Here is a 24,872-nt window from a genome sequence, read left to right on the forward strand (position 1 = left end):
CAAGAGGCCTAACAATTGTGCTTGTAAAGGATAGCACTAAATTGCTCACTTGCAGGAATTTGCCCTCTGTTCATTCTAACTTTCGGGTTTGTTTCCCTTGTGGCAGGCCAAACACATCCCTTGAGAAAGATCTATCAGCCAAGCAAGAAATATTTAAACAGAACAGCATGGAATCACCACCACACATTTCACCAAGGTTAAAAAGGAGTTTCTCTGTGTGTATGTCTGCAGATACGGGGGATAGTTAATGACAAAGAAAAACAAAAAGGCAACCGTTTTAATGAACGAATAGATGCCTTTGGCATTCACAGGCTCTTAGTAGTCTTATTTAAACTGAGCAGTGATGAGAATGATCTACTGTTATAGCAAATCTTCTATACGACGAACACACTGAGAGCTCAAGGATTACCAGGCATTGTCTTAATTGATCTCATTATCTTCTTCCTGCTCTTCTGTAAGGGCTGTCATTCTCAAGTGAATCTAGCTATAGCTTTGGAATGACTGCAATTTGGTGTGAAGCATTATTGTCATTGTTTTGTATTTTTTCTTTTAATTAAGATTGGTTCTGGGGAATAATGGTGAATAGCTGGGGAAGACTCGAATAACTGTCATACTGTGACCTCACTGCAATGTAAACCAGTAGAGGGAACAATATTAGGCATCTGTTTACTGATCTGAAGAATTACCACTGTATATGTGATGTAAAGCCCTACGTGGTTCAAGAGGGTGCTGTTCAAAATCGATTTAAACTAATAAGTGATGTCTCTCGGGGCGGTATCGGCTGGGCTAAAGAGTAGACATTCAAATTAAAAAAATCAAGGGGAGAATTAGAAGTGAGCTTACAACATTTCTGTAGCCCAGAGCTGTGTTAGCTGCTTCTAATCTTCGATTGAACCATCACACCCATCATTGAATATTGTATTGTGGGGATGTAGGTATCAGACTTTAAGAAGGTAGGAAAAAAATGCACGGAATAAAGATTTATACATATTTTCTTACATAGAAATGTTGCATTTTTGATCGTTCAGAGATTGAAGAATCTTGTAATCATTCGAGTTATTTAAAAAATGCCACACTTAGTTATTTCAGGATTGTTAAATGTGAAGACTTGCTGCTTCATACATTCTATGCAATGTAAACTAAATGAAAAAAGCATGCTTATTGACTGATGCAAAAGTCAATTTAAAAAATCTTTACTATTTGCTGTCAAAGATCTTTAAGTGAACAGTCACACAGCCTCACTTGTGCTTTGCAGGATCTCTGTAGCAGTAAATAGCACTTCTCACAGCTGCTGCACATCCTACTGTATGATGGGCTACTTGAACGCTGAGGTAAAAAACCTTTTGCAATAACTACAGTGAGCACTAAAGCCTCAGTCTTTATAGGCCAAAAGCTTGCCTATACACAGTGGGCGTTTCTAATAACCCTTGCCCTGCCACCACTGAGATTTTTGGTTGCTTTGTTTTACTTGCACTAGTGTGCAGAAAGCATTTAGGTCATTTTGAAACACACTGGTATTCCTGCTATGTATTTGTATTCTTTTTTTATTTTAGCCAATTGTTATCCTGTTTATGTATATAACTTGGAAAGCTGCCCGTAAGTAAATCGTGTTTTTCCAAGTCTACACATAAATGTCATATTATCTTACATTTAATTTGCCTGCAGTATTTGAGTATTAGCGTTACCTTTATCGTTGATATTGTTGGAAATGTTCTGCTCTTTGATGGAGCTCACAAAAAATATTCATAGCAACAAAGATGATGGTCGAGAATAGAACCTTCTCTAAACACAAAATGATCCTGTGTATTTGTAAAATCAACAACACCAAAAGTTTGGCTAATAAGGAGGATGAAGGTGTCAGTAGAAAGTAACAATCAAACCTCGTCAGATCATTGGTTTCATGCTGGTTCAGTATTCCAGCATGAAAGTGATATTATCATAGACTCGATTATTAAATATGGATGTAACTGCTGTTGGTTTTTAGAGCCATTTTTTGAAGTCTTGGATGCATTATTGCATTGTTTCCATTGGCATCTGTAACCAGAAGTGACAAGAGGATGGAGTGCCAGAAGTTATCAGATACAGTAATGCTATAGCAAAATTGGTTAGTAAATTGTATCCATGGACTTGAGGGCTGCATCCCATGGAGACGGAGACCTGAGGGGGTATATTATGAAGAACGTTCACTAGTGTTTCTTTGCATTAGCTAGCTAGACAAAATGTGAAACCCCAATCAGAGGTGACAAGTATCATGATGGTGGTTATCAGCATTCTCTGTTAAACCAGACTTTCTGCATTAGGCTCGCTGCATGCTTCCATTGAGGATCACCTACTCCAATCAGAGACATCATCACACTGATGAATAATAAAGATCTATGAACATTATAAAGATATATAGTGAGCAGTAAAATGCAAAACTGGTGCTGAAAATAAGACAAAAAAGTAATGCTGCAGATGATCATTAATCTTCTGATTCCACAATCATCACAAACACGCTGAGCAGGAAGAAAAAAAAAACATTATTGACTTATGTTTATTTTACCACTCTGTGCACACTCGCTGCTGCTGTTTTTTTTTTCCTAACAGAAAAGCTGCACAATAGAGCTCCGAAAATGATGATACATTTAAGGATTAAATGTTAGTCAGTGTGTACAGGTCTCTCAGTCTCCCACAGCCTAATAAAGGAGATGTGGAAATCCCTTTAGTTTATCAATGCAAAATTAATTTTCATGATTGAAAATTACTGGTGATAAAAAACCTACAAATGTAACTAATCTTTTTCTAATCGGAGCTCCAACAGCTGCAGTTTATGTAGTCTATGCATCTATAACATGCATTCCAGAAAATTCCTGATCATCCAGCCCCCTTTAACCCTTTATTGACCATGGGCCCACCGGCGGGCCCATTTTACAGGTAAATTTGAAGGGCCGGTCAATAAAGGGTTAAACCAAAATACTAAACACCGTCTGCTGAGAACCAGTTTGTGTTGAGCACATACTACCATGGTGATTATCAAGGTAAAAAGAGTGACACTTTTGTGAAAACTCTGACCTTAAGCTCAACAGTCCTGGCTAACCTAATCTCCATTCATAGTACACCTCTCTGCTGATTCGTACAAAATAAAAAAACACCAAAAGTGAAGCACAGACTTTTTGTCCAGCTTTCATTATAATGAAGACACAGCACAAGCCTGGTTATTTTTTATATTGTATTGTCAGATAATAATAAGGCTTGCTGGCACCAATGCACCAACACCACAAACACTATCAACACGCTGTCACCAGAGGTGAAGGCTAGCAGATTTAGAGTGGCCTAATCAACACCCACCTATCCCTCAAAACAGCCACACGCCAAAAGGGCTAAAGCGAAGTAAATTAAATCCTTAGTAAAATATAAACAGATGAGTTATAAAAAAACAAACAAACAAAAAAAATCATCCTTTATTGTCAAGGGGGAAATCAACTCAAGCAATGAAAATTATTTGGTGGCAGGTTGTAAAAGCATATTTTAGCTGTATTTTAACATTGGAATCTACAGGGACTGATCCGCTTTCAGAGCCAGCCTCAAGTGGCCTTTCAAGAACGTACATGTTTTTCACACTTTCATGTTGGCTTGATTTATTTTTTTTTACCCCTGGAGATTGCTCTTTGAATGTTATTGGTCATCTTGTAGAAAAGCTGTAGCCAAGTTTTCATTGCTGCTTCATCATCAACTTTCAGCCCATCAGCTGCTTTATCTAGTAGAAAATCAGCCAATGGATTCTTAACTAGGGGTAAAGCAGGATTGAGGCAGCAGCAAAAAAGTTTATAATAATAGTAATATTAAGAGTATGTGTGTGTTTCTTTCTTTTTCACCTTACAGGACACTGAAATTCTTAACACGGCTGTGCTCACTGGGCGTACTGTCGCTGTTCCGGTAAAGGTCGTCACTGTAGGGACGGATGGTGCGGTCTCTGATGTTACAGAGTCAGTGGAGTGCAAGTCAACGGATGAACAGGTTATCAAGGTTCGTGCAACATGTATTCTTTTTTTTCCACTTTATCTCATCCTTAATGCTCAGCTTTCTAGTGGCATGCAGGTACGTTAACAGGAAGAATAAAACTTCTGTTTGTGGGCTTCAAGAGTTTTTCGCACAGTGAAATAAAAATGAAGGTGCTCGTTTTCTTCTAGCAAAACATCAAAACATGTACCAAAATACATTTGTTTAATGGCAAGGGAAAAATAGAAAGCTGTTTGAAAAAGTCAGATTTAAATCATAGAAACCCTAGAAAGGGTGGGGGTGGGGGGGGTTGGTTTATCCTTTTCTCGTGCTCCAATTCGCCACCATGAAGTGCAGCTTGGCAGTTTTTTTGTGTAATCTTGCTGAGAAACAGACAAAAAAAAATACTGATTACATACTCTATACTCGGCTCTTGTTTTAAAGGAGGAATAATTAACAATCATCATGCTGAAAGAGAGTCTGTATCCATACCACTTATATATTACATAACACCATCAAACTGTCAAGGTGACAAACTGCTCACCATGACTGAATATAGCAAGTTTTAAATCTCTGTAAGTTGATTTTCATTGGCTTTTAGAGGGCTTACATAATTAATCTGAAACCTTACTGAATTTTTGGGAAGTGCTGCAAAGGATTTATTGTTAACATAAAATAAAGAAATAATTGTGAGCTGTTTACCGCCACAGCAGATTTATTATCCGTCTCTGCGGCGTTATGTGAAAGGAGAAGCAAGAAAAATATAACTGGGGAAAAATAAGAAAAATAAGTGTTTATTCTTGATTGTGAGTATGCGTGATAAAAAAAGAACAGTGCTACAAGTGTGTTGTGTTTACTATACATGCATATCAGATAGAAGAAAAGAGGGAGATCTCTCAAAGGGTTTAATTATCAACTGAAGTAGTACCACATATTGTGACGCTGACCTCAGTAGTCTACTCCCCTGCCCGCTCGTCGGGTTTGAGAACAGTAAGCAGTACCCATCTTTTCTTCATACTATTTTCAAAGGAATCTCAAGATAAAACAGCTTTATTTTCCCCACTTCACTGTTTCTTTGAGACTTTGAAGGTTAAATCCTTCTTTTCTTCATGTTATATGTAGACAAAAAGGAGGACCCGAATGCAGACACAATCTAAGTTAAGCAAACAAAAGATGAGCTTTATTTCACTAAGCTGATACTTCAAAAATAAAGTCCAAAGGGTGATAAGTAATCCAGATACAATACACAGGGTAAATAATCTAAAGTTGATTGCAGCAAAGTGATGAGCAAAAAAGGGAAGCAGAGGAAGGCACAACGTGCTATAAAAGGAGAGCACAGGTGAAACATGAGCAAAGGACACTTCTCTGACAAAGATAAGTGGAAGAGCAAGGCAATGAGGAACTGATGAACACAATAAGGGCAGAGCAGATAATTACAAGGGACAAAGAGAGGGAGTAAAACAACAAAAAAAGCCCAAGGAAATGTAGTTACCAAAAGAAACCCAAAGTGACAACAGTGACACAAACAAAGTCATTAAAGACAGGAAACTGGTAAACACTGGGGAAACATAAGAGAGTTATATAAGTGTAGTGATCAAAAACACACATGGTGAGCACTGAGGCCTTGATCCTGCTCTTACAAACTTCCGGTCAGGAGATCATGCAGGGACGAGTCCAGAATAAATGGGACAAGCGATCAATATCAGCCAAAATGTATACAATTTTATTATTTCAGAGAGTTTGCAATCAAATTAGACTATCATAATAAAAGACCACTAATGATCCACAATGTACCTTTAATGGTGCAGCCCGTCAGCAATGTAGCAATCACATGATAACTCGCTTTCACCAACAGGAAACTTACAGGTGCTTTTTTTTTTTTTTTTTTTTTTTTTTTTTTTTTTTTTTTTTAACCAAATCCACCCCAAATAAATACGATCCCACAGGGGTACTTATTACATGCACTAAGTGTACCCCTAAGAAATAATTGATACCACTGCAACCAAGTTATAATAGACACAGCAAATCAGTTTACCATAAACACCTATGCAAGGCCTGATTCCTGTGAGGTGTTAGCCCCAACTCAGGGACTGCACATTGTCCGACTAACATTGCGCCTGGCCCAGTTAACATAAAAACAAGCCCAAGTAAAAAAGAAGTTTTAAAATACATCAAACTAGGGAGAAAAAAGTGGAGCGACACAACCAGATGTGCAGCCCGTCCTGCAAGACACGAAAAAGTGTAAGTAACCTGTCAGTGCATAAATAAAAGATTTTTTTCTGCCTAACATTATATTCAAATACAATACCTTCAACAGACTGCTGTACTTACTGCACTACATGATTAATGCCATGTTAATCATTACTAAAAAACAAAATGCAATAATCATATACATTTTTATGAACTTCAGCAAAAAAGTTACCTTTACAAAAACATTCAGTCTATAGTTTGAATCTCTACTGAAGGGCAGTATGATCACAATATGCTTAAATAGCAACTAGATCTTCTAGTGGGAATTTTTTACCAACTGACTTCTGCAGCAGTGGTACTTGAATTTCTTTACAGATGCTTGCAGAGCAGACTGCATGGTTAGGAGCTTGATTTTACCTGTGAAAATAGGACTGAAAACACCTGAAGTTTAAAATGGACCAATACCTTTGTCCATGTAGTGTAACTTCCAGCCTCAATCACAGCAAGTACTCTTCTTTACACTTCACATATAATAATACTGTATTGAAGTTCACCCAGTCATCTGGCTTGCTCTCGACATTTATAGCGTGTTGTATTTAAGAGTATTTCAATAGCAATCCAGACAAAAGCTGCCATTGAACCCATTTTAAAATTCTCATTGTTTCCAAATCCTGTGAGCCCCCTCATATAAGTCACAGCTTTAGAATGGGGGAAAAAAAGACAATAGATCCATCATTGCTGTACTACACTGCAAGTTTTTATTTTCTGATGATTATTTTCTGATTTAAAATGTTGCACTACAGTTTCTCCTTGTATCCCAATAATGTAGAACACTTTACAGATCCAGTAAACCACTGAGCTTTAGCTCTTTAGGTTTTAGAAACTTTTAGAAATTTTGCGACCCCCAAAACATAGTACTTCATAAATGTTAAATACAGTGCTCTCTCATGAGTCGGTTTTAGTCAGGCTAGTCAGTCAGAATTATTTCAGTCAGTAACTCTCATGTGTACCCTCTAAGTTTATGAAGTGCCTTTATCTGTGATTATCAGTAACAAAGTAACAAAGTAATCTCTGGCTGTTTTCAAGACAAACAGATGAGTCTTAATTTCATCTTCAAGCTAAGTTTATCGTTAATGGTTATCATGAACTATACTTTATGTAAGTATAGACATATATGGAGCTCAAGCGTTAAAGTGGAAGTAGTTTAAAAACATTGCGGTAAAAAAGAGAGCGAGGGAATAAACATGGAACCAGTTATTACATTTGGTCACCATCTGTACTCTGCTGTAACAGTAAGAAAACAGTTGTTTTTACTTTTCTTTTCAAAACATTATGATGTCATAAAAAATGTTATTAGATCCTATTAGTATGATGCAGTGTTTTGTGTGCTTGAATAAAGCACAATGGAAATAACAAAAAATGGTACCAAAGCAAACCAAGAATAAAAGCAAAAGAGCAAAAGTTTTTCTCCCTTAAAACACCGATGCAATCCTTGGCATGTTTTGGTTTCTGTCACGTTTGGATCTGTTCCATCATATTTTGTTCAATATCTAGTGTGTTTTATGTACTTTTGTAGTGCATGTTAGACATTTGTATGAGGTTTATCATAATTTTGCAAGTGAATTATTTGGTTAATGCCAAAAAAAGTGCTGTGTAAGGTCACAGTGACCTTGGCCTTTTGCCACAAAGTTTAATCAGATCATTCTTGAGAACTTTGCAGTCTTTAAGTTATGTTTAAGTATTCTTTAAGAAATACCACGTTTGCTAGAATTAGACAGACAGATGGATGGACAGATGGGCAATCTGAAAACATTATGTCTTCAGCATTGAGGCATAATAAAAGAGCAAAAAAAAAAGTGAGACTAAAAAATGCAGCAGTGGATAGATTTAGCTTACTCTCTGGATGGTTGCCTTCTATACTTTAAAATCACAAGAACAAAGAAATTATCCTTGTGTGAGTTTTGTGACTGTATGCAATCCAGTATCAGCCTTGCATTCCTTGGTTTGCACTCGTTAAGACAAATAACTTGAAAACTTTAAATGAAAATGAATTGCATTCATACCGCTTTACATTTCCATTTAGCATACATCGAGGTGAAACCCTAAACTTTCCCTTGCTTTGATTGGTATCTAAGAATCCTCCTTTCAGAGTTGCAACCTGTTCTCATTACAGGAAGACGAAATATGTAGGAGGTGCAGTAATGCTGGAGAAGGCTGAGGGTGAGAGTGAAGGAGTGGGAGAGAAAGAGAAAAGGGAAATGAAAGGGAGGAGGAGGAGAAAACTGACAGACAGCAAGCTGTCACTTTTGTTCCTCAGAGAGAGGGCTTGGTTTGACATCATTCGAGAGTAAAGCTGCCAAGTTATATGCAAAGAAGTGGCGACAGATGACAGTCTTCTTGTGACTGGTTTGTTATAAAGAAGCAATTGTCAGTATTGAGGACATGTGCTGAAATTACCAGTTGTGCCAATCAAGCTTATATGGTATTTGAGAGTGAAAAAAAATGAAATGCAAGTGATTACAAACAAAATTCGATGACAGACTGTTAAATACATTTGTTCCTCAAGGGGAAAATGTTTGATAAGGAGATTCTGGGGCTTTGGAGATAATGACAGATACTTCTGATGTTCATGCTGTATCAGTTCTTTATGTTGGAGATGTATTAGAGTAACTTTGGCAAATGACTGGTGGTGTACTTTATCCAGCCACTTCATAATTTTTTTTGAGCAAGTGTTTTTCTCTCTGGCTTGATGAAATAGGTTTGTGTCATTTCATAGCTCCATCTGTTAAGTTGGACCAAAGTCACATAATTTGTGCGCATACTATGCTTCACACAGGCATGCATTAAGAATAGAGCGGTTCTGAAACAAACACAAACACACACTGAAAAGTAACTGAAAGAAATTGAGTAATCCAAGCACTTAAATCTTTTTCAAAGCAGCCTAAATGATCAAATTTACTTACTATGTAAGAAAAAAGGCGAAAAAGAGCAACTTTACTTCTACAGTGGATTTTTGTATCTGCTTATTTATTCTTATTTTTTCCTGGTTAGATTGTTTTGGCAATCAGATTCTAGAGTACTTTGCAATCTTTAAGTCATGTTTAAGTATTCTTTAAGAAATAACATGTTTATTAGAGTTGCACAGACAGATGGATGGACAGATGGGCAATATGAAAACATTATGTCTAATTATGCTTTATTATTTATTCCTATTTTATTTTATTATTTTTTGTTGTTGTTGTTGTTTGGCAGTGAGATTGTTCTTGAGTACTTTGCAATCTTTAAGTCATGTAAATTGTTTTGGCAATGGCAAACTCAATGTGCTTAACACAGAAGAACATAAAAACCTGTGTAGGTTTACAATGCCAAAGGCAGTGAAAACATGTGCTGAGTGTAGGCCTGTGTTAATAAAAAGGTTTCTAGTCTGTTTTTAATGTATGCACAGATGTAATTGATTTCAGGTCAGCAGGCAGCTTGTTCCGAAGAACAGGATAGCAATAACTGAAAGCACCTTCATCACACTTAGATCTAATTATAGGAACCGTTTAAAGATCTGCCCTGATGACTTGAGAGATCTGACTGAACTGTAAATAGTGTTTTTGCATCTTATCTTCCTCTCACAGCAATTTTCCTTTATTCTTTAGGTGTCAGAGCGCTGTGACTATGTGTATGTCAATGGAAAGGAGACAAGAGGAAAAAACAGAGTGATGCTTAACTTCACCTATAGTTTTCTGAATGCACAACTCGAGATGAGCGTATGGATGCCCCGCCTGCCCTTGCTAATTGATGTGGCTGACCCTGAGCTCAGCCAGATTAAGGGTTGGAGGGTCCCTGTTAGTATGGGCAATAGGAGGTAAGTCATGACTGTCTGTTGTGTCTGTGTTGTTGCATGTTGCAGTAAAAAACCCACATCATCACTTTCATCACTTCAGAAACTGACTCCGGTGGGCCGAGGGGGCTTTATCCCGTATCTGTATATCGCAAGAAAAGTTCACAACTTAAAAAAATCACAAGAATCAAAAATCTAAATTTCTCTGTGTAGGTCATAAACCTGAGAAGTTCTTAACAATCCCTTTATGACAATCATATTTTTCATTTGGTTAAAAAAAATAAAAAAGGAGGCCACGTGAAATTGGCTCAGTAATGATGGTGCAGACATATGAAGCATAATGCAAGTGCAGCTGCATAATAAGTGTCTAATAATTCACTGGACTGGTCTACGGGGGGAAAAAAAGTACTTATACTGAATAAGGAATGACTAATAATTTTGAGCATTACAGAGCTTGAGCATATTCCTGAGGGTGTAAAGAGATATAGTGTACAATGATCTGTGCAGTGCAGCGTGAGTTGTACAAGATGATCCTAATAAAAATATTTAAATTAATGATCTTTCTGCTAATATGATTTCTGCTGATTAAAATAAAACTAACCCTTTTCAATATCAAAGATCAGTGAAGCACAGTGACTAATTTACATTTAATAATAGCTTTTATAATTATGATTTACTGTGATCATATTTATAGTGACTATGTTGAAGAAACAATAGAGCACTGTTGTGTTTATAAAGTGAAAAGGATTTAGATTGTTCCCTGCGCCCCAGTGTTTACCATCTTTGTCTTTGAGCCAAGATATACATTAATGAATTATACTGTGGAATGAAAGCAGCAGTTACATGAGCTAGCAGATGACATACACGTCATGATTTGTTGCAGTGAGTAATGAGTGATAGAATCAGTTGTCACAGTTAGAGCCCCAGTTTGCTGTGAATCTCAATGTGCTTAACACAGAAGAACATACCTTACCTATTCTGATGCTTTCAGAATAGGTAAGGTAAGTTTTAAAGATTATATGGATATCGATATTGTCACCTTGGATGGAAGGGTCAGCCCAAATCAGTCCTGTGTGGTTTGATATGATGTAGGTCATATGGCATGGCCTTCATAGGCACCAACCCAACCATCAGAACACTCATGGAAGTTTTTGGACCAATGTGAAAAAAATCATGCTGGACATCTGTACTGATATGGACTTGGTCATGTGTTAGAAATGAAGGGTGCCACATCATTTGATGGAAATGAAAAGGATCAATCAGCAGAGGGCTGAATTCAAATACTCCCTGAAAATTAAAGTGAAAAAATGATTCAGCAAGATATAAGTTTAATGGGAGACACTTAAAATACTTACTCAGTACTCAGTAGTAGTCCTGACAACATTGGAGCATGCTCCTAATGAGACGACAGATGTGTCCTTGGGGATCCCCCCCCCCCAAAGTCCCCTGGGACTAGGACATTGCTGAGTTCCTGAACAGTCTGAGGTGCAAACTGGTGACATTGGCATCGGACAGACTGAAACATAATATCCCAGAGGCAGAGCCAGTCGGTGTTATCAATCCTTCATCAAGTCTGACGATGGGTCCAAAGATCTCATCTTAAAACCTAATGACAGTCGGGTTCCTGTTGCTAACGTCTGTGTGTCCCTCCATGGATATACCTCCCCAGACCATCACTGACCCACTAGCAAACTCGTCATGCCTAGTTACAGGTAGCATAACATTCACACCTGTCACGTGTCTCAGTGGTGGACCTGCCAAATCTGGTATTCTATGACATACCTCATGAAGTTTGTTCCTGTGATCCTGGCCAAATGCAAAATCAGTAAAAAACCATTAGAAAAGATGTTTGTGCTTCTTCCCTCCAATGAAATTCCAGAGACTAAGAAAAAAAAGCCAAGGGTCACTGACGTTCAGCATGTGGTGGCCCAACTTTTTATGAAGACACTGTTTTTTTTTTCAGTAATAGTGACGCTGCTTTCAAAATGGCCATGTTTACTATTTCTGAACTGGAACACATGTTATGTAGTATGTAATGATGAAATATGTCAAAATAATGTCATTCATTATTGCAGCAAGGGTAGTTATGGTGTATATATCATGTGTACAAACACTTTTTAATTTATATTTTTGTTTTCAATTAAAGAAAGCAGTGTAAATGCTAACTAAGGAGTCTTAAAGATCATTTCAACTCAGAAATACCTCACATTTCCTCACGTTAGCGTACCACCCACAGGGTGGCACTCTAACACAAATGCCCCCTGCTACCTAAGCAAGATCACATCAATCATTTCTTTCAAGCGCATCACTGTGTGAAGAGCATGTGTTATATGTACTTTAACAGGGGTGGCACTGGTTTATTAATGCTTTCATGGGTCAGTGTGCTTATGTGTACATTGACAAGAGTGCTATGGCTGACCCCTCACTTCCTGCTACAAACGTGTCCTGACCTCCTGTTTCTGATGCCAGCAAACAGTGTCACCTTGGTTTAAAGTGCCGTCCTTTTGCTGATGTGGAATAAGAACCTGGGAGGGGATGGGGAAGGCAGGTTATAACTAAGCCAAGCCATTGGGCCACATCATGTTAACCTGTCAGCCCGTTTTCCTGCCAGACCGGCCATACCTCATTAAACCTAATGGGAACTGTCACTGTCACTCCCCCCCGGCCACCTGACCGGTAAAGAGAGGCAGGCAGAGCTTGAAAGAATAAGACAATATGAGGTGAGAGCAAGGAGAAGAGGGAGAGAAAAGCAGAGGAAGAAAGTTGGAAAAATAGATTACAAGGAAGTCCAATAACAAGTTTATGTTGAGAATATAGAATGAGGCAGACACACAGTGTGAGAGCAATGATGATGACATAGCACAGGACGAAAAAAGAGAGAAGAAAAACAGATTTATAGGCGAGTGATATATACTAATGGAATATAAAGTGGAGATGGATGAGAATAATGTGTGTGTCTTATGCCTTAACAGGAATAGTAAGACATACCAATAAGAAAATACAGCACAGACAGGCCAGTGGGATATTTACAGTGTTTTTGAAATGTACATTTTTATTATTACAACAGCATTTCCAGTTGGTGTGTAAAAAAATCCTTTGCAAATGATTTAAACACTGCAATTAATTCAAGTACAGAAGACAACAAGTAGCACAAAGACACTTTTAAAAAAGTTCAAATAGGGGCATGTTTACCACTGTGCTGCATTGCATTTTTTTAAAATACTGTAAGCATTTGGGTCCATTTTTGTTTCATGTGTGATAAAAGTTCAAGAGAGCTCATATTTCTCATTCCACTTATTATAAATGGGTGACAGGTATAGACAGCAGGCCAGTTTAATATCCAAACACTTTTAATTAAAGTTGGTGTAATAACAGCAGAATGTGATTTGCCATCGACCTGCTTAAATTAACAAGGCCTTTACTGAAAAAAGATCCTCTGAATGACAGGAAATGTTGCTCCAAATGTGCAGGTTACTCATGGCATGTGCACTGATGCATGCTGGTACCATAAGGGATGCTTGACTTTGAACTGTGTGTTCATAACAGGTAAGTGGTCCCTCTCATTTTTAGCCCTGAATGAAAAAAATAATTTCAGGAAATGAAAATCTTTGATCCAAAAAATTGGCCGTTAGCAAACTAGGCAAGGAGGAGCTTCAGCTCTCTGCTAAATCTTTTTTCTTTAAGACTCAACCTCTTTTATAGGCCAGACAATACTGATTAAGACAATTATTTGTGAGGTCTGGCAAGTATTGCAAATACTTCAAAAAGTGAATAAATACTTGTCACTCTGAACATTTCTGGTGTTTGTATTTTAATGCCATCTTGGGTCTGGGCTAGGTGTGCACCTATTAGCACACAAATAAAAACCGGATTTCTGTAGTTGCTACCATTAAAGGATTATTTCTCCTTCATTCTTTTCCAGCATGTTCAGATTTATCTGTGGGGGATTGGTTGGCTTCTTTTTTTAGATAAATAAAAATAAAGGGCTGTATAAACTCCACTTAAATAGGAGAACAAATGCTTTACAAATATCCAGCTGTGAGTTTAAAAACATTGATTTTTTTAGGAAACATATTTTCTGAGATGCCAAAATTGCAGAGTGTTTTCTGTGAGCCAAATAAATAGCAGGTACACAGAAAAATATCAGTTGCTCTTTTAAAGAAAATGAGAACGCAAGCCGGGTGGCAGTTTCTCTCTGCAAGCTGTTTTTAAGGGATTTTTGAAAATAATGGGAGGCTATTACTTTTGGAAAGTCAGGCGAACCTGCAGCAAAGCACACAGCAGATGATTTGACAGCAGTAAATACTTTACATCAGAGAGTTTCTACTTCATGGACACTAATGGTGACACAGAGTCCACAGAGAGCTCTCAGTGCTTTTTACCTCAAACACAGTCTGACATGGGTTTATGATATCCCTGCTCTTCAGCCTTGCCAGCAGTTGATCAGTGTTTTCCTCTTTTCATTCTTCATTAGGTACGAGAGGGTCACAGATGATAAGGATGGTGTCGATCCAGTAGAGGGGAGGACAGAGACTGCTTGTGTTGCCCAGTACCAAAGCACCACTCTGCGCATCCTCACCCACTTTGTGGCTGACATCAGTGAAAGTAGAGGAGCCATGGAGGAAGATGTACTGGGCCAGCAGACCTTCCTGCTGGGCACCGACTGGCAGGTGGATGTGACACAGTTGGTGAAGGAGTCTCTGAGGGTGGAGGACCCAAAGGTTGCCCAGCTTCTGGACGACCAAGTCGTAATCGGGCTGAGCACTGGAAACACCAAACTACAGGTTGTATTTATGTATATTTTATCACAGTTTCTAAAGCAGAAGTTGTACTGCATGTCTCTGCAGCGTGGCTGTCAGGATTATTTTGCCATGACTGATCAGTGGGGATTTACACGTTCATCTCATAGACCTAAATTGTAGCTGTCACGGAAGCTGCAGTAACTAATGCTTGAATCAGCCACCGCAATACAGTCTTTGTTGTTACTAAGGAAACATGCAGCTTTACTCGATTAAATGACCTGACTGGCTTGGTTGTTTTTGCAGCCAAACAAAAGGTCACAAGTGAGCACAATATCAGACGTATTTGAACTGATAAACTGACATAGACGCAGCAGTAAAGTAACCTGGCAAGTGGATTAGGAAAATTACAATGAGAAGTCTAAAAGCAATAAAGCAAATCCAGTCATCTAGACTGTTTTAATGCAAAGTATTTTGATTAGGTTTACATTGAAGTATTAGAAATGTATGAATTTAGCAATGCACAAGCACGATGGACCAAAACAACTGAATAGAAAAAGTCGGACCACTGTTGACTCTGGTCTTATCCATCTTATTGTCACAGTCAATATTACCCAACAGGGTTTCAAGTTTTTTCAAGCTGAAAAGCTGCAAATTGTGCTCAGCCACTTTGCTTTGTCAATGTGGAGCAGAATGTGGCTTTCTAGTTTGTTTATAAATGCAGGGACAAGACACACATAGAAAGCATAACTTTAATTCTCCACTAAAGATACCATTAGTCTACTACATTTTTAAAAAGTTAATGGTCATCTGCTCCAATATTAATGTTCAAAATGTTATTAGAACTTGTAAGCCACAGATAAATAATCATCATATTATCAAATTTAAGAGGCTAAGTTATCCAATTCGGGGTCATGATAGATATAAAGATAGATATCAATCAGATAGATGGATAGAAAGTAAGACAGACAGACAGACATAAAAGGTTAACAATAAGCTGATGAACATATGGTGAAGCAGTTATGGACTGAAAGAGTCTGTGCAGAGTATGGTAGAATGGTTTTTTTAGTCTAAACGGAATAAGATATAAAAACAACTATATTGATTGCAGCATGGCACAAACACTTAAGCCTATCATGAGTTGACAAAGAAACATGCCTTCATGGCACGTCTTGTAAAAGCTTGCACCTGTGCAGCCTCTCATTCTGTGACCCTTTCACCGTGTATCTCAGAATACTATTTATCCAATAATCCAATAAGGCGTTTCTCAGTATAGCACATGTTCTCACACAATAAATGAACATCAGTTGTTGAAGCAGTCGAATGGCGTTGTGAACTCTTCCATTTTCTTTTTGAATTCAAGGTTATGTTCAATCAGCTATACTACAGTATTACTCTAAATCCACATGGGTTACTATTGTGCCACCACAACAGATCCAACCTTATTTATTTCACTTGTTAGTATCGTGGCTGCTAGTTGTATGTGAATGTGTGAGACAAGAACAAGTGCTTCTTTCACCGCTGGTCACAGCAAGCTTTCAATTACAGATATAACGGCAAAGCGATATATGAAAGAAGCTTGTGTTAATTAAATCAAAATGCAGAGAAAGTTTAAATAGTCTGCAGCTATCCAGCTGTCCATTTTAAGTCAGCATTGTTGCCCATGTGCTATCAGTTTATGTATTTTTAGTGTTGCCATGCTGGTCAGGTCAAAGTTTATGGGCTTCATCGAGTGAAATCATGTTAAAGCTTAGTGTAGTAGGTGGACAAACAACAGAATCAGCTCCATAAGCCCAACAGTCAGCCTAATGAACCACTGGTGGTGGTATTCAAGCCTTTTTATGTTTTATTTTCTCTTAAAATCAGCACAACCTATTCCAGCATCACTCTTTCTATGACTTGTGCTTCTCAGTTATAAGGTCCATAATTTGTTGGACAAAGAAACAATTTTTCTCGTTTTATCACAGTGGATTTTACATCAAACAATCAATTGAAGTGCACTTCCAGCTTTAATTCAAGGTTTTTTCCCCACTGTGGAGATATTTTTATCCATGGTCTCCCATTTTCAGGGGCTCAACATTAATCGGACATACAAACATAATTTCAAAATATGAGGATTATTTTTAATACTTGGATCAAAATCCTTTGTAGTCAATGATTGTCTGAAGTGTAGAACTCATGGACATCACCAAATACTGTGTTTACTCCCTTGAAATTTTCTGCTAAGTCTTTACTGCAGCCACTTTCACTTCTCTCTCTCTGCCTTCAGTTTTGTCTTCAGTAACTAAAGAAATTTCATGTCTTTGCCTTGATTAATCCTTGGGTTGCATTTGGCTGAATCCTAGAAGATTATAATCTTGTACATTTCAGAAAATGTCCTTCTACATCTATCAGCAGTCACATCAATGCTATTGAGTCTTACATGTCCATCCCATAACATTGTCTCCACCGTGTTAGACAGGTAATGAGGTATACTGAAGTTGCTCTTTTCCTTTTCTGTACTTTTTCCTTCCTTCACATTATTCTGGCACAAGTTAATTTTCATTTCATCTGTACAATGTTGTGTTTTGTTGGGAAACCAGTGGTTTGCACCTTGCTCTGGATTTCCATTCATTAAGGTTTCTCTTGATTGCAGACATTGCAAATGAATTCCTACCTCCTCTCAAGTGTTCTTCACTTGGTTAGACTTGGTTAGATCTCATGAAGTTGCTTTTCTTAACCATGGAAATAAGTTTGTTGTAAATAATAACTTAGTTGTCTTCTGTAGTCTTTGAGGCCTTTTGGTGCTTATAAGCTAGTCAGTGCATTCCTTCTTTTCAAGAATGTACTAAATTGTTCTGTTGGACACTAAAGTTTTTTGCTAAACCTCTGATTTATTTATTTTATGTTTTTTTTGTTTTTGTTTTTGTTTTTTCAACCTAGTAACAGCCTCCCCTACTTGCACACACATCTGTTAGACTTTCATATTTAAAAGTACATTTCAAAGCAATAAAATACAAATTCAACATTTTGAGTCAACTTTAGATATGCCTAATTAATTTGTCATGTCTCACCTGACCATGAAACCGCTTTTCAGTCGACCGTCCGATTAATTTTGAGCTTCTAAAAATGGGGAACTGTGTATATTGTATGTGCATATGTGTAATTCCTAAAGTGTTAATGGAAAATTTTTGTGAAACCCTTTGAATTGAAACTAAAAGTCTGCACTACAATCACAAATTGATTGTTTGATTTAAAATACACTGTGGCAGTGTACAGAGGCAGAACTACAATTTTTGATTTGTTATATTGGTTCATTCCCAACATCTTAAATGCAATTTTAAAAATAGTATTTATACAGGTGGACATATTGTAGTATTACACTAATAACCCGCAAGTGTAGCTTATTAGAGGAATGTGCAAGAGGAACATATAGTCATTATTTTCAAATATTTTGTCTTTTTTGTTCTTCTACTGTAGATTTTATTCAGATATGTAAAAAGAAGATTGAAAAGCAAAGGTTGCAATGTTTTTTTTCTTTTCTTCGTAAATACACGAGCCATGGACCCTGAATAGGATAAGTAGTTACTCACAAATGGAAGCCCATTAAAAAAATATACCCAAGGTCTTGTTAGACTTAGAAAGTAGCATTTACAGTTTTACATCTGACAGTTGTGTAGGTTGTTAAATCAGCCAATAGTCTGAATTAATTTAGGCCCATTCCACATGATAAAGTGCTGTGAGTATAACCTTTTATCTTTTCCAGTGCTACCATATGATAGAGTGGTAATACAGTTTCATTTAGATTCGCTTTGAAGTATTATAATGGAAAACTTTGATTATGTGTAACTAAAGGCAAAGATTTCAAAAGGTCATTGAATCTAGAAGATTCTATATCGGGTAGGGAATTGGAAATGTGATCGCTGATATACACTGTGCTGCAAGTTTGATAGTGTGGCAAAAGAAAGTAACAAATCCATTTAAGCACTGCCTTTCTCACATGTTATGGATAGAGTGCTTACATGCAAAACACATTAAGCTATTAACCTTTGCAAATGTGTTAGTTTGTAAGTCTGAGACTCATTGTGTGAGCCTCAGTGGATTTTATATATTAGTATTGGTTGCACCAGACTAGTTCCAGGTGCACATGGGATTTCAGGTTCATACAAGACAAGGCAGCTCTGACAGCTGTGAATAGATAGTGGTAAACCTGAAAGGAGTACTTAATTGCTCTCTCGAGGTAGAATGAAGGAATCTGTAAACTCTAGAGCCAGAATAAGGAAGGGACTTGACATCTCTGGAAGTCTTCTGGGAGACTCTCACGAATATGGATGTAGGCCAAAAGCAGTGTTTGCGGTTTCTCTAATGGTGTGAAGCAGAGACAGAACATTTCTAAAATATGGACAAAGGAGACTGATGAAGGGGGTTAGAAGAAGGGATCTGACTTCCATCACAGAACTGGGGAAAAGAATCTTGACATCCCAAGATGAGAGCAGTAGAAAGTGTGGGCATTGTTAGTATGGAGTTGGGGTTTGGTGGAGAGGAGTATTGTTCCTTTTTGAGCGATGCTAAAATCACTTCTGACATCGTGTGGACAGCTCTATAGTAGGTTTATAGATTATACCTTTAGAGGAGAATGATACAGGTCATTCTTATCCTGCTCCAAAATGGACTTCTTCTTAACTTCTCAAACTTTGCCTTATATACCAATTTCCTTGCTTCTATTTTAATATCTTAAGTTCCTAGCAAGTATGCGTCATCTCCGAATCCGTTTTTATTTAATTTTATTGTAAACTGGAATAATATGGATCTAAGCATCCAATGTTGGAGGAAAAGAAAAGATAATGATGGTGGATTTACTTGAAGAATAAATGGCTGCTGCAAACTCTAAAATAATATAACAAACCAGCAGCTGTATTTTTTTTTTTTTGCTCATTTTGCTTTCCTTTTTGTCTGTAAAAAAAGAAAGAAAACCCAGATTTCACATCAATTAGTGTGTATCTTTATTTTTATTATTCTTTATTTTTGAAAATATTCAATAATCTTCATATTTACCAGCTGTCTGATTCTTTAATGTTTGCTTTTACATCAAAGATCAGGTTGAAGCCTGTTTTGAGACCATGCTCATTTATGCTGTTTAACATTCAGATATCAGTTTCACTGTGTGAGTAGTGATGCAAAGAAAAAATGCAAAGAGCTAAACCAAAGAGAAGAAAACATGGAATCGGTCTGTACAAATGAGGCAGTGATCTGTGCTGACAGTTCATTATGGCTGGTAAATGCAGCCATGTGGGGGCGGCAGGAGGAGAGACGGGAGCCCTAATTGGAGCGGATGGGAGGGATTCTCATATCATAACAATATCACAACTATTTACATGCTTACACCTCTGGCAACTCAGAGACTTAGAGAGTGTCTTATTAGGGAGGAGATCGTTTTTGCCATGTAAGTTTAGGAGCACTTCATGTGTTAGTATGTGCCTGTTTTTATAATCACAGAATATAAAATCATAAAATACGAAAGTTTAGGCTAAAGACTACAAAAGAATAGTATTTTTTTTCTCTACCAATCAAAAGCATACGTTTACTGCATTTGTTGTTCCAGGGCTGAAAAATTATGATTTTTTTTTTTTATGTGTTCAAGAAACTAAATCTGCTTTGACCACAATCATTCTTAAGTCATAATGGCTACCATGAAGCGCTTTTAAGACCGTAGGAAGTTCTTATAATTGTGGAAGGAAGAACCGCCTTTCTTCGTGTCTGCACTGCAGGATCTAAGAAACATCAAAGGCCTTAGAAGTCAGTTCTCAGGGCTTTTTCTGAGCTCCTAGCTCCCGGTACGTATTCTCCTGGCACACCAGGGACCTTTGATTGACACAGCACCAGACTGACACCAGCTCTTGCTATGATAAAAAAAGAAGAAAAAAAACAAACATTGGTAAAACATTGCACTGACAGTGAAGCCAAGGCTTTAATAAGGCTATATGTTGTGGAGGAAATACATCCCAACTGTGACACATACCAAATGCCAGACGGCTGTTACATAATTTCAAATGTTTCTACTGGTGATGTGAATACAAACAGAAAAATAACCCTTGAAGTTATGTAGTTCTTGGGGCGCTACCCTTAGGGCATAGTTCTCAAAGTTTTGATGACTTAGTGCCAATTTAGGAAGCCAACGTATGCTTGAGGGCTTCACAGGGAAGATAAATCATTAAAACTTTTTTTCTTTTGGTGTTTATAATGTGTCTGTTCATAGGATGGTGTTTTATGTTTGTAACTGTGGTTTTTGCGCTAGTTTATAATTTCCTAAGCATTAGCAAGGTCCGTTTTTCTATTCCTTTAGTAAGGAGTCAATTATATTTATTTATTCCAAAGTCAGGAATGTTTAGTGTGAGCTGTGGCTACAGTTGAAATCAACGATAAAATCTCCCTTAGTTTTATACTACTGTTTTTTTTTTCTAATACAAAAACATGGACAAACAATGTCTTCCTGGCGACCAGGTTGTCACAAAACACTTTTATTCTGTGTCATTTGGGAGAGCAGTTTAAAACCATGCATTTTCTCTATGTGGTGATTGCACATATATTGTACCGACTTAAATTTGATAACAGTTGGCGTACTCTGTAAATATGTATTCTGAGAACGAACTACCTTTGCCAAAACTCCATTTAAATTCCAGGATTTAGCAGAAGGGCTGTGGGAAAAGACATCTGATCCTTTACGTTGACACCACTATAAACAACAAAATCCTAATTCCTAATGGACTACCATTAGTAACAAAGCAATAAGTATTTTGTTTGTTTGTTTTTTTTATGTGTTCCAGGTGCTGTCCCCTCTGACATCATCAGTCCTGGCTGAGAGGAGCATCAGAGTGGTGGATGATAAAGTGAGCGTGACAGAGCTAGGGGTGCAGTTGGTATCTGGATTAACTCTGTCCCTGCAGCTCAGCCCAGGCAGCAACAGGGCTATTGTTGCCACTGCAACAACACAGGGAGTTATTGAATCTCTCAAGCAGGTATGACTTCTATAATAATATATAATATAGGTAATATAGACATATAAATATTTTACATGGCAATTTGACTAATAACTGCTTATCCAACAGTAAGACTAGAGTGGACTTGTTGATGCAAAATTAGCATTATTCTGTGAGTCTGATTTGGCTTCATATTTGGCTTTATGCTCGGCCCAGTCATAATAGCTTGCAAGTTTAGAAATGGATTAGGTTTATTACGAAGTCTATGGTATTCATTGTGGTTTAGAATTAATTCACTTTTCATATACAAAGCTTTCTCTTTGATTTGCATCTCTAACCATGGAACAGCTCTGTTATTCCTATAATTATAATTTCAAATGAAGGTAGGCTACAGTCTCTTTCCCTAGAGAGGATATTTAGCTTTCAGGAGAATAGTTTTGTATCCATTCTATCCAATTGTTTCAATGAACCTTTGTGTTATAATTAACACTGACTTTTCTGTCCTCCATGTTCCTCTACTTTATTTTTTAGTGTCTGTTTTTACTTTATGGTCCTTATGTATTAATAAGAATTGTGAAGAATATTATTTTCACTGTGTAACATTGGGGTTTTTTTTTTGATTGATTGTTTTTTTGTTTTGATTTCTTAGGAGTCCCTCATCAGTGCTTGGCTTCATTTCAGTGACGGATCCATGACTCCTCTAGATAACTACAACCCTGCCCATTTTACCCTGGCAGCCACCTCATTGGATGAACAGGTTGTGGTGGTGCAGCAAAGTCCAGCATGGAAGTGGCCTATCATTGTTGCCAAAGGAGAAGGTCAAGGTTTGCTTGTACGTGTTGAAATGAGCCCATCAGAAATGTGCCAGAAGGGAAAACGACATACTGTTTTAGCCACAGGAATGGCGAGCACACATGTAAGACTTGGTCAAACAGAGGAACAATTCAGACAACCAGGTGGCCGACGTACACGTCCTGACCCTCCATATTATGGCGGATCTATCTCTGACATGGAAACTGGGTTAAATAACCGTGGAGCCACTACCATCAGGGGCCATGTTCCAGTGAGGCCAAGTGGGGGCCGTCTTTCAGCAGAAGTTGGAGCAAGGGCTCCAAATGAATTCTCTGAATATCCCGATCAGGCCGAGCTGCCTCGGAGCCGCAGCACCGATGAGGACTTGTTGACCTCCCGACGAGGCCTGACGGACTTGGAGATCGGTATGTATGCCCTGCTGGGAGTTTTCTGTCTGGCCATCTTGGTTTTTCTCATTAACTGCATCTCTTATGCATACAAGTACCGTAGCAAGCAGCTCTCCTTGGAGGCTCCAGAGGCAATGCCTCATGCACATGACTGGGTTTGGCTTGGCCAAGAGGAGGGGCTATGTCTCCAACAACAGCAGCAGGACGAACTGGGCGGTACCCTAGAAGAAGGTAGTCAGCTATTAAATGGAGGCCTCCAGCGAGGTAATACTGGTGGAGCAGGATGTAGCTCAAGTGGGAGGGATCACAGGAATGAGTCACTTAACTCACCCACCACCAAGAGAAAGCGGGTGAAGTTCACCACTTTTTCAAGTGTCAAGTCCAGTAATGGGTGTCCTGCCCTCAGCCCCTTAGCACTAGTGCAGACCAGTGAGATAAAATGGGTATGTCCAGACATCGAGCTCGGAGACTCAAAGGATCTTAGGAACTACATGGAAAAGCTTAATGAGAACGCAATTAAGAACATTGCATAGGGGGTACTGGGTGTTTTCATTGAACTAAAGAGAAACTCACCTGAATGCCTTCAGACTAACAAGGGAAGGAGGATTACAAAGGAAAAGAAGGAGAGGTGAAGAAGAGACTGAAGCCGCTGTTAAACTGTACACCTTACCATAGCAAGAGGATAGTGCATTCAGCCTCTGTTTTTTTTCATGAAAGTACTCAGAAAAGGTCAAGCTATGGACTACAAAAAGATACCACAACACCACAGCATCAAGAGGAAAATGTGAAATTAGTATTGTTGCTTAAATTAAATGTATGTTCTTTGTTTCTAGTTTTCTTTCCTACGCACCATCTACACCGCTTTGTTTTGTGTTTTGTTTTTTCAAATCGCCATGTTTTAATATCACGTTTGTTGTAATTTTTGCGACTTTCTGTTATTTTTCTAGAGGCTTCTTTCCCTGTCAGAAGTTATTGAATCTAGGAGAGTAAGGTTAAAAGAAATTTTGTATTGTAAATAAAAGCAGAGTTTAATTTGGAGGGACTGTATGTATAGCAACATTTTTTAAAGTGATGTATGGTTTTGTTTTGCTTTTGTTTCTTTTCAGTTAGTTTTGTCTCCAGAAAGCAGATCCATGCATGATGTTATTTAAAAGGAGGCATGTGAGTCTGATCTGGTATGCAAACTGAAAATTTGTAGATAACTAATACCAGTACCCCTGGAGACATGTCATTCACTGTGGGTGAGTTTAGCTTTGGATTCAATATGTTGATGTTGGTTTAAGAGATTTATTGGGCCCTACATTTTCCCTCCTTATATTGGTTTATGTAACCTCCTGTCGCATAGTTCACATAAAACTGACTTTTTAGGATTCAAAAGGACAAATTTTGATTAAATCAGAATAGTCAATATAAATATACTGGCACAACCAAAAGTATCAAAGACAATCACATTTAAAAAAAAAAAAAAAAAATTCTTCATTATAATTTTCCCATAAAACTTGTCCAGGTTTCAAGTTGTGTGGCCCAAATTAGGTGGATGTCAGAAAACACATTTACAGTGATTTTTCAAATTGCTGTATGACATTTTGAATCCCTGTAAACTGTAGAAGAAAGCCCAAATCTGACCCGTTCGCTTTTTGTCATAAGCAGTATTAGTCAAGTCCAACATTTTCTACTGTATGTCTGTTTTAAAATTGGCTGCTGGACTAATTAAACCTGAAGTTGACTCTTCCTTTTTCTTGTGGCTGTGTGATTTATTGGCCTAGCCATTGTTTTCCAATCTCAGTCCATCAAATACTGCTCTCACGAATAACCACAGAGACAGTGGCTTCATCAAATATCAAAACGATGATTGGTGCAGCTTTTGGAGTTCTTCACATTTCTCTTCAAAAGGCAAAAGTGAAAGATTTATTTTTTTTGTTTGTTTGTTTTTTATTTGTTTCACAAGTGAATACTGTTGAGATAATATTATATATTGGTT

The 24,872-nt window shown here is 37.7% G+C and overlaps 1 protein-coding gene across 2 annotated transcripts in view; it reads left to right on the forward strand.

The window, feature by feature from the left end:
• The window catches only part of si:dkey-112m2.1 (transmembrane protein 132C), a 170,963-nt gene extending 146,358 nt beyond the window's left edge, over nt 1-24,605 (forward strand). For both annotated transcript variants that reach the window (XM_063478693.1, XM_063478694.1), the window contains 5 exons: nt 3,862-4,005; nt 9,813-10,021; nt 14,472-14,781; nt 21,540-21,731; nt 22,342-24,605. In XM_063478693.1, coding sequence (XP_063334763.1) covers nt 3,862-4,005; nt 9,813-10,021; nt 14,472-14,781; nt 21,540-21,731; nt 22,342-23,424 — 1,938 coding nt within the window. In that variant the 3' untranslated portion in view covers nt 23,425-24,605. The remainder of the gene's footprint in view (nt 1-3,861; nt 4,006-9,812; nt 10,022-14,471; nt 14,782-21,539; nt 21,732-22,341) is intronic.
• Nucleotides 24,606-24,872: the final 267 nt, after the last annotated feature.

The sequence above is a fragment of the Pelmatolapia mariae genome, linkage group LG7, assembly GCF_036321145.2.
Source record: "Pelmatolapia mariae isolate MD_Pm_ZW linkage group LG7, Pm_UMD_F_2, whole genome shotgun sequence".
NCBI lineage: Eukaryota > Metazoa > Chordata > Actinopteri > Cichliformes > Cichlidae > Pelmatolapia > Pelmatolapia mariae.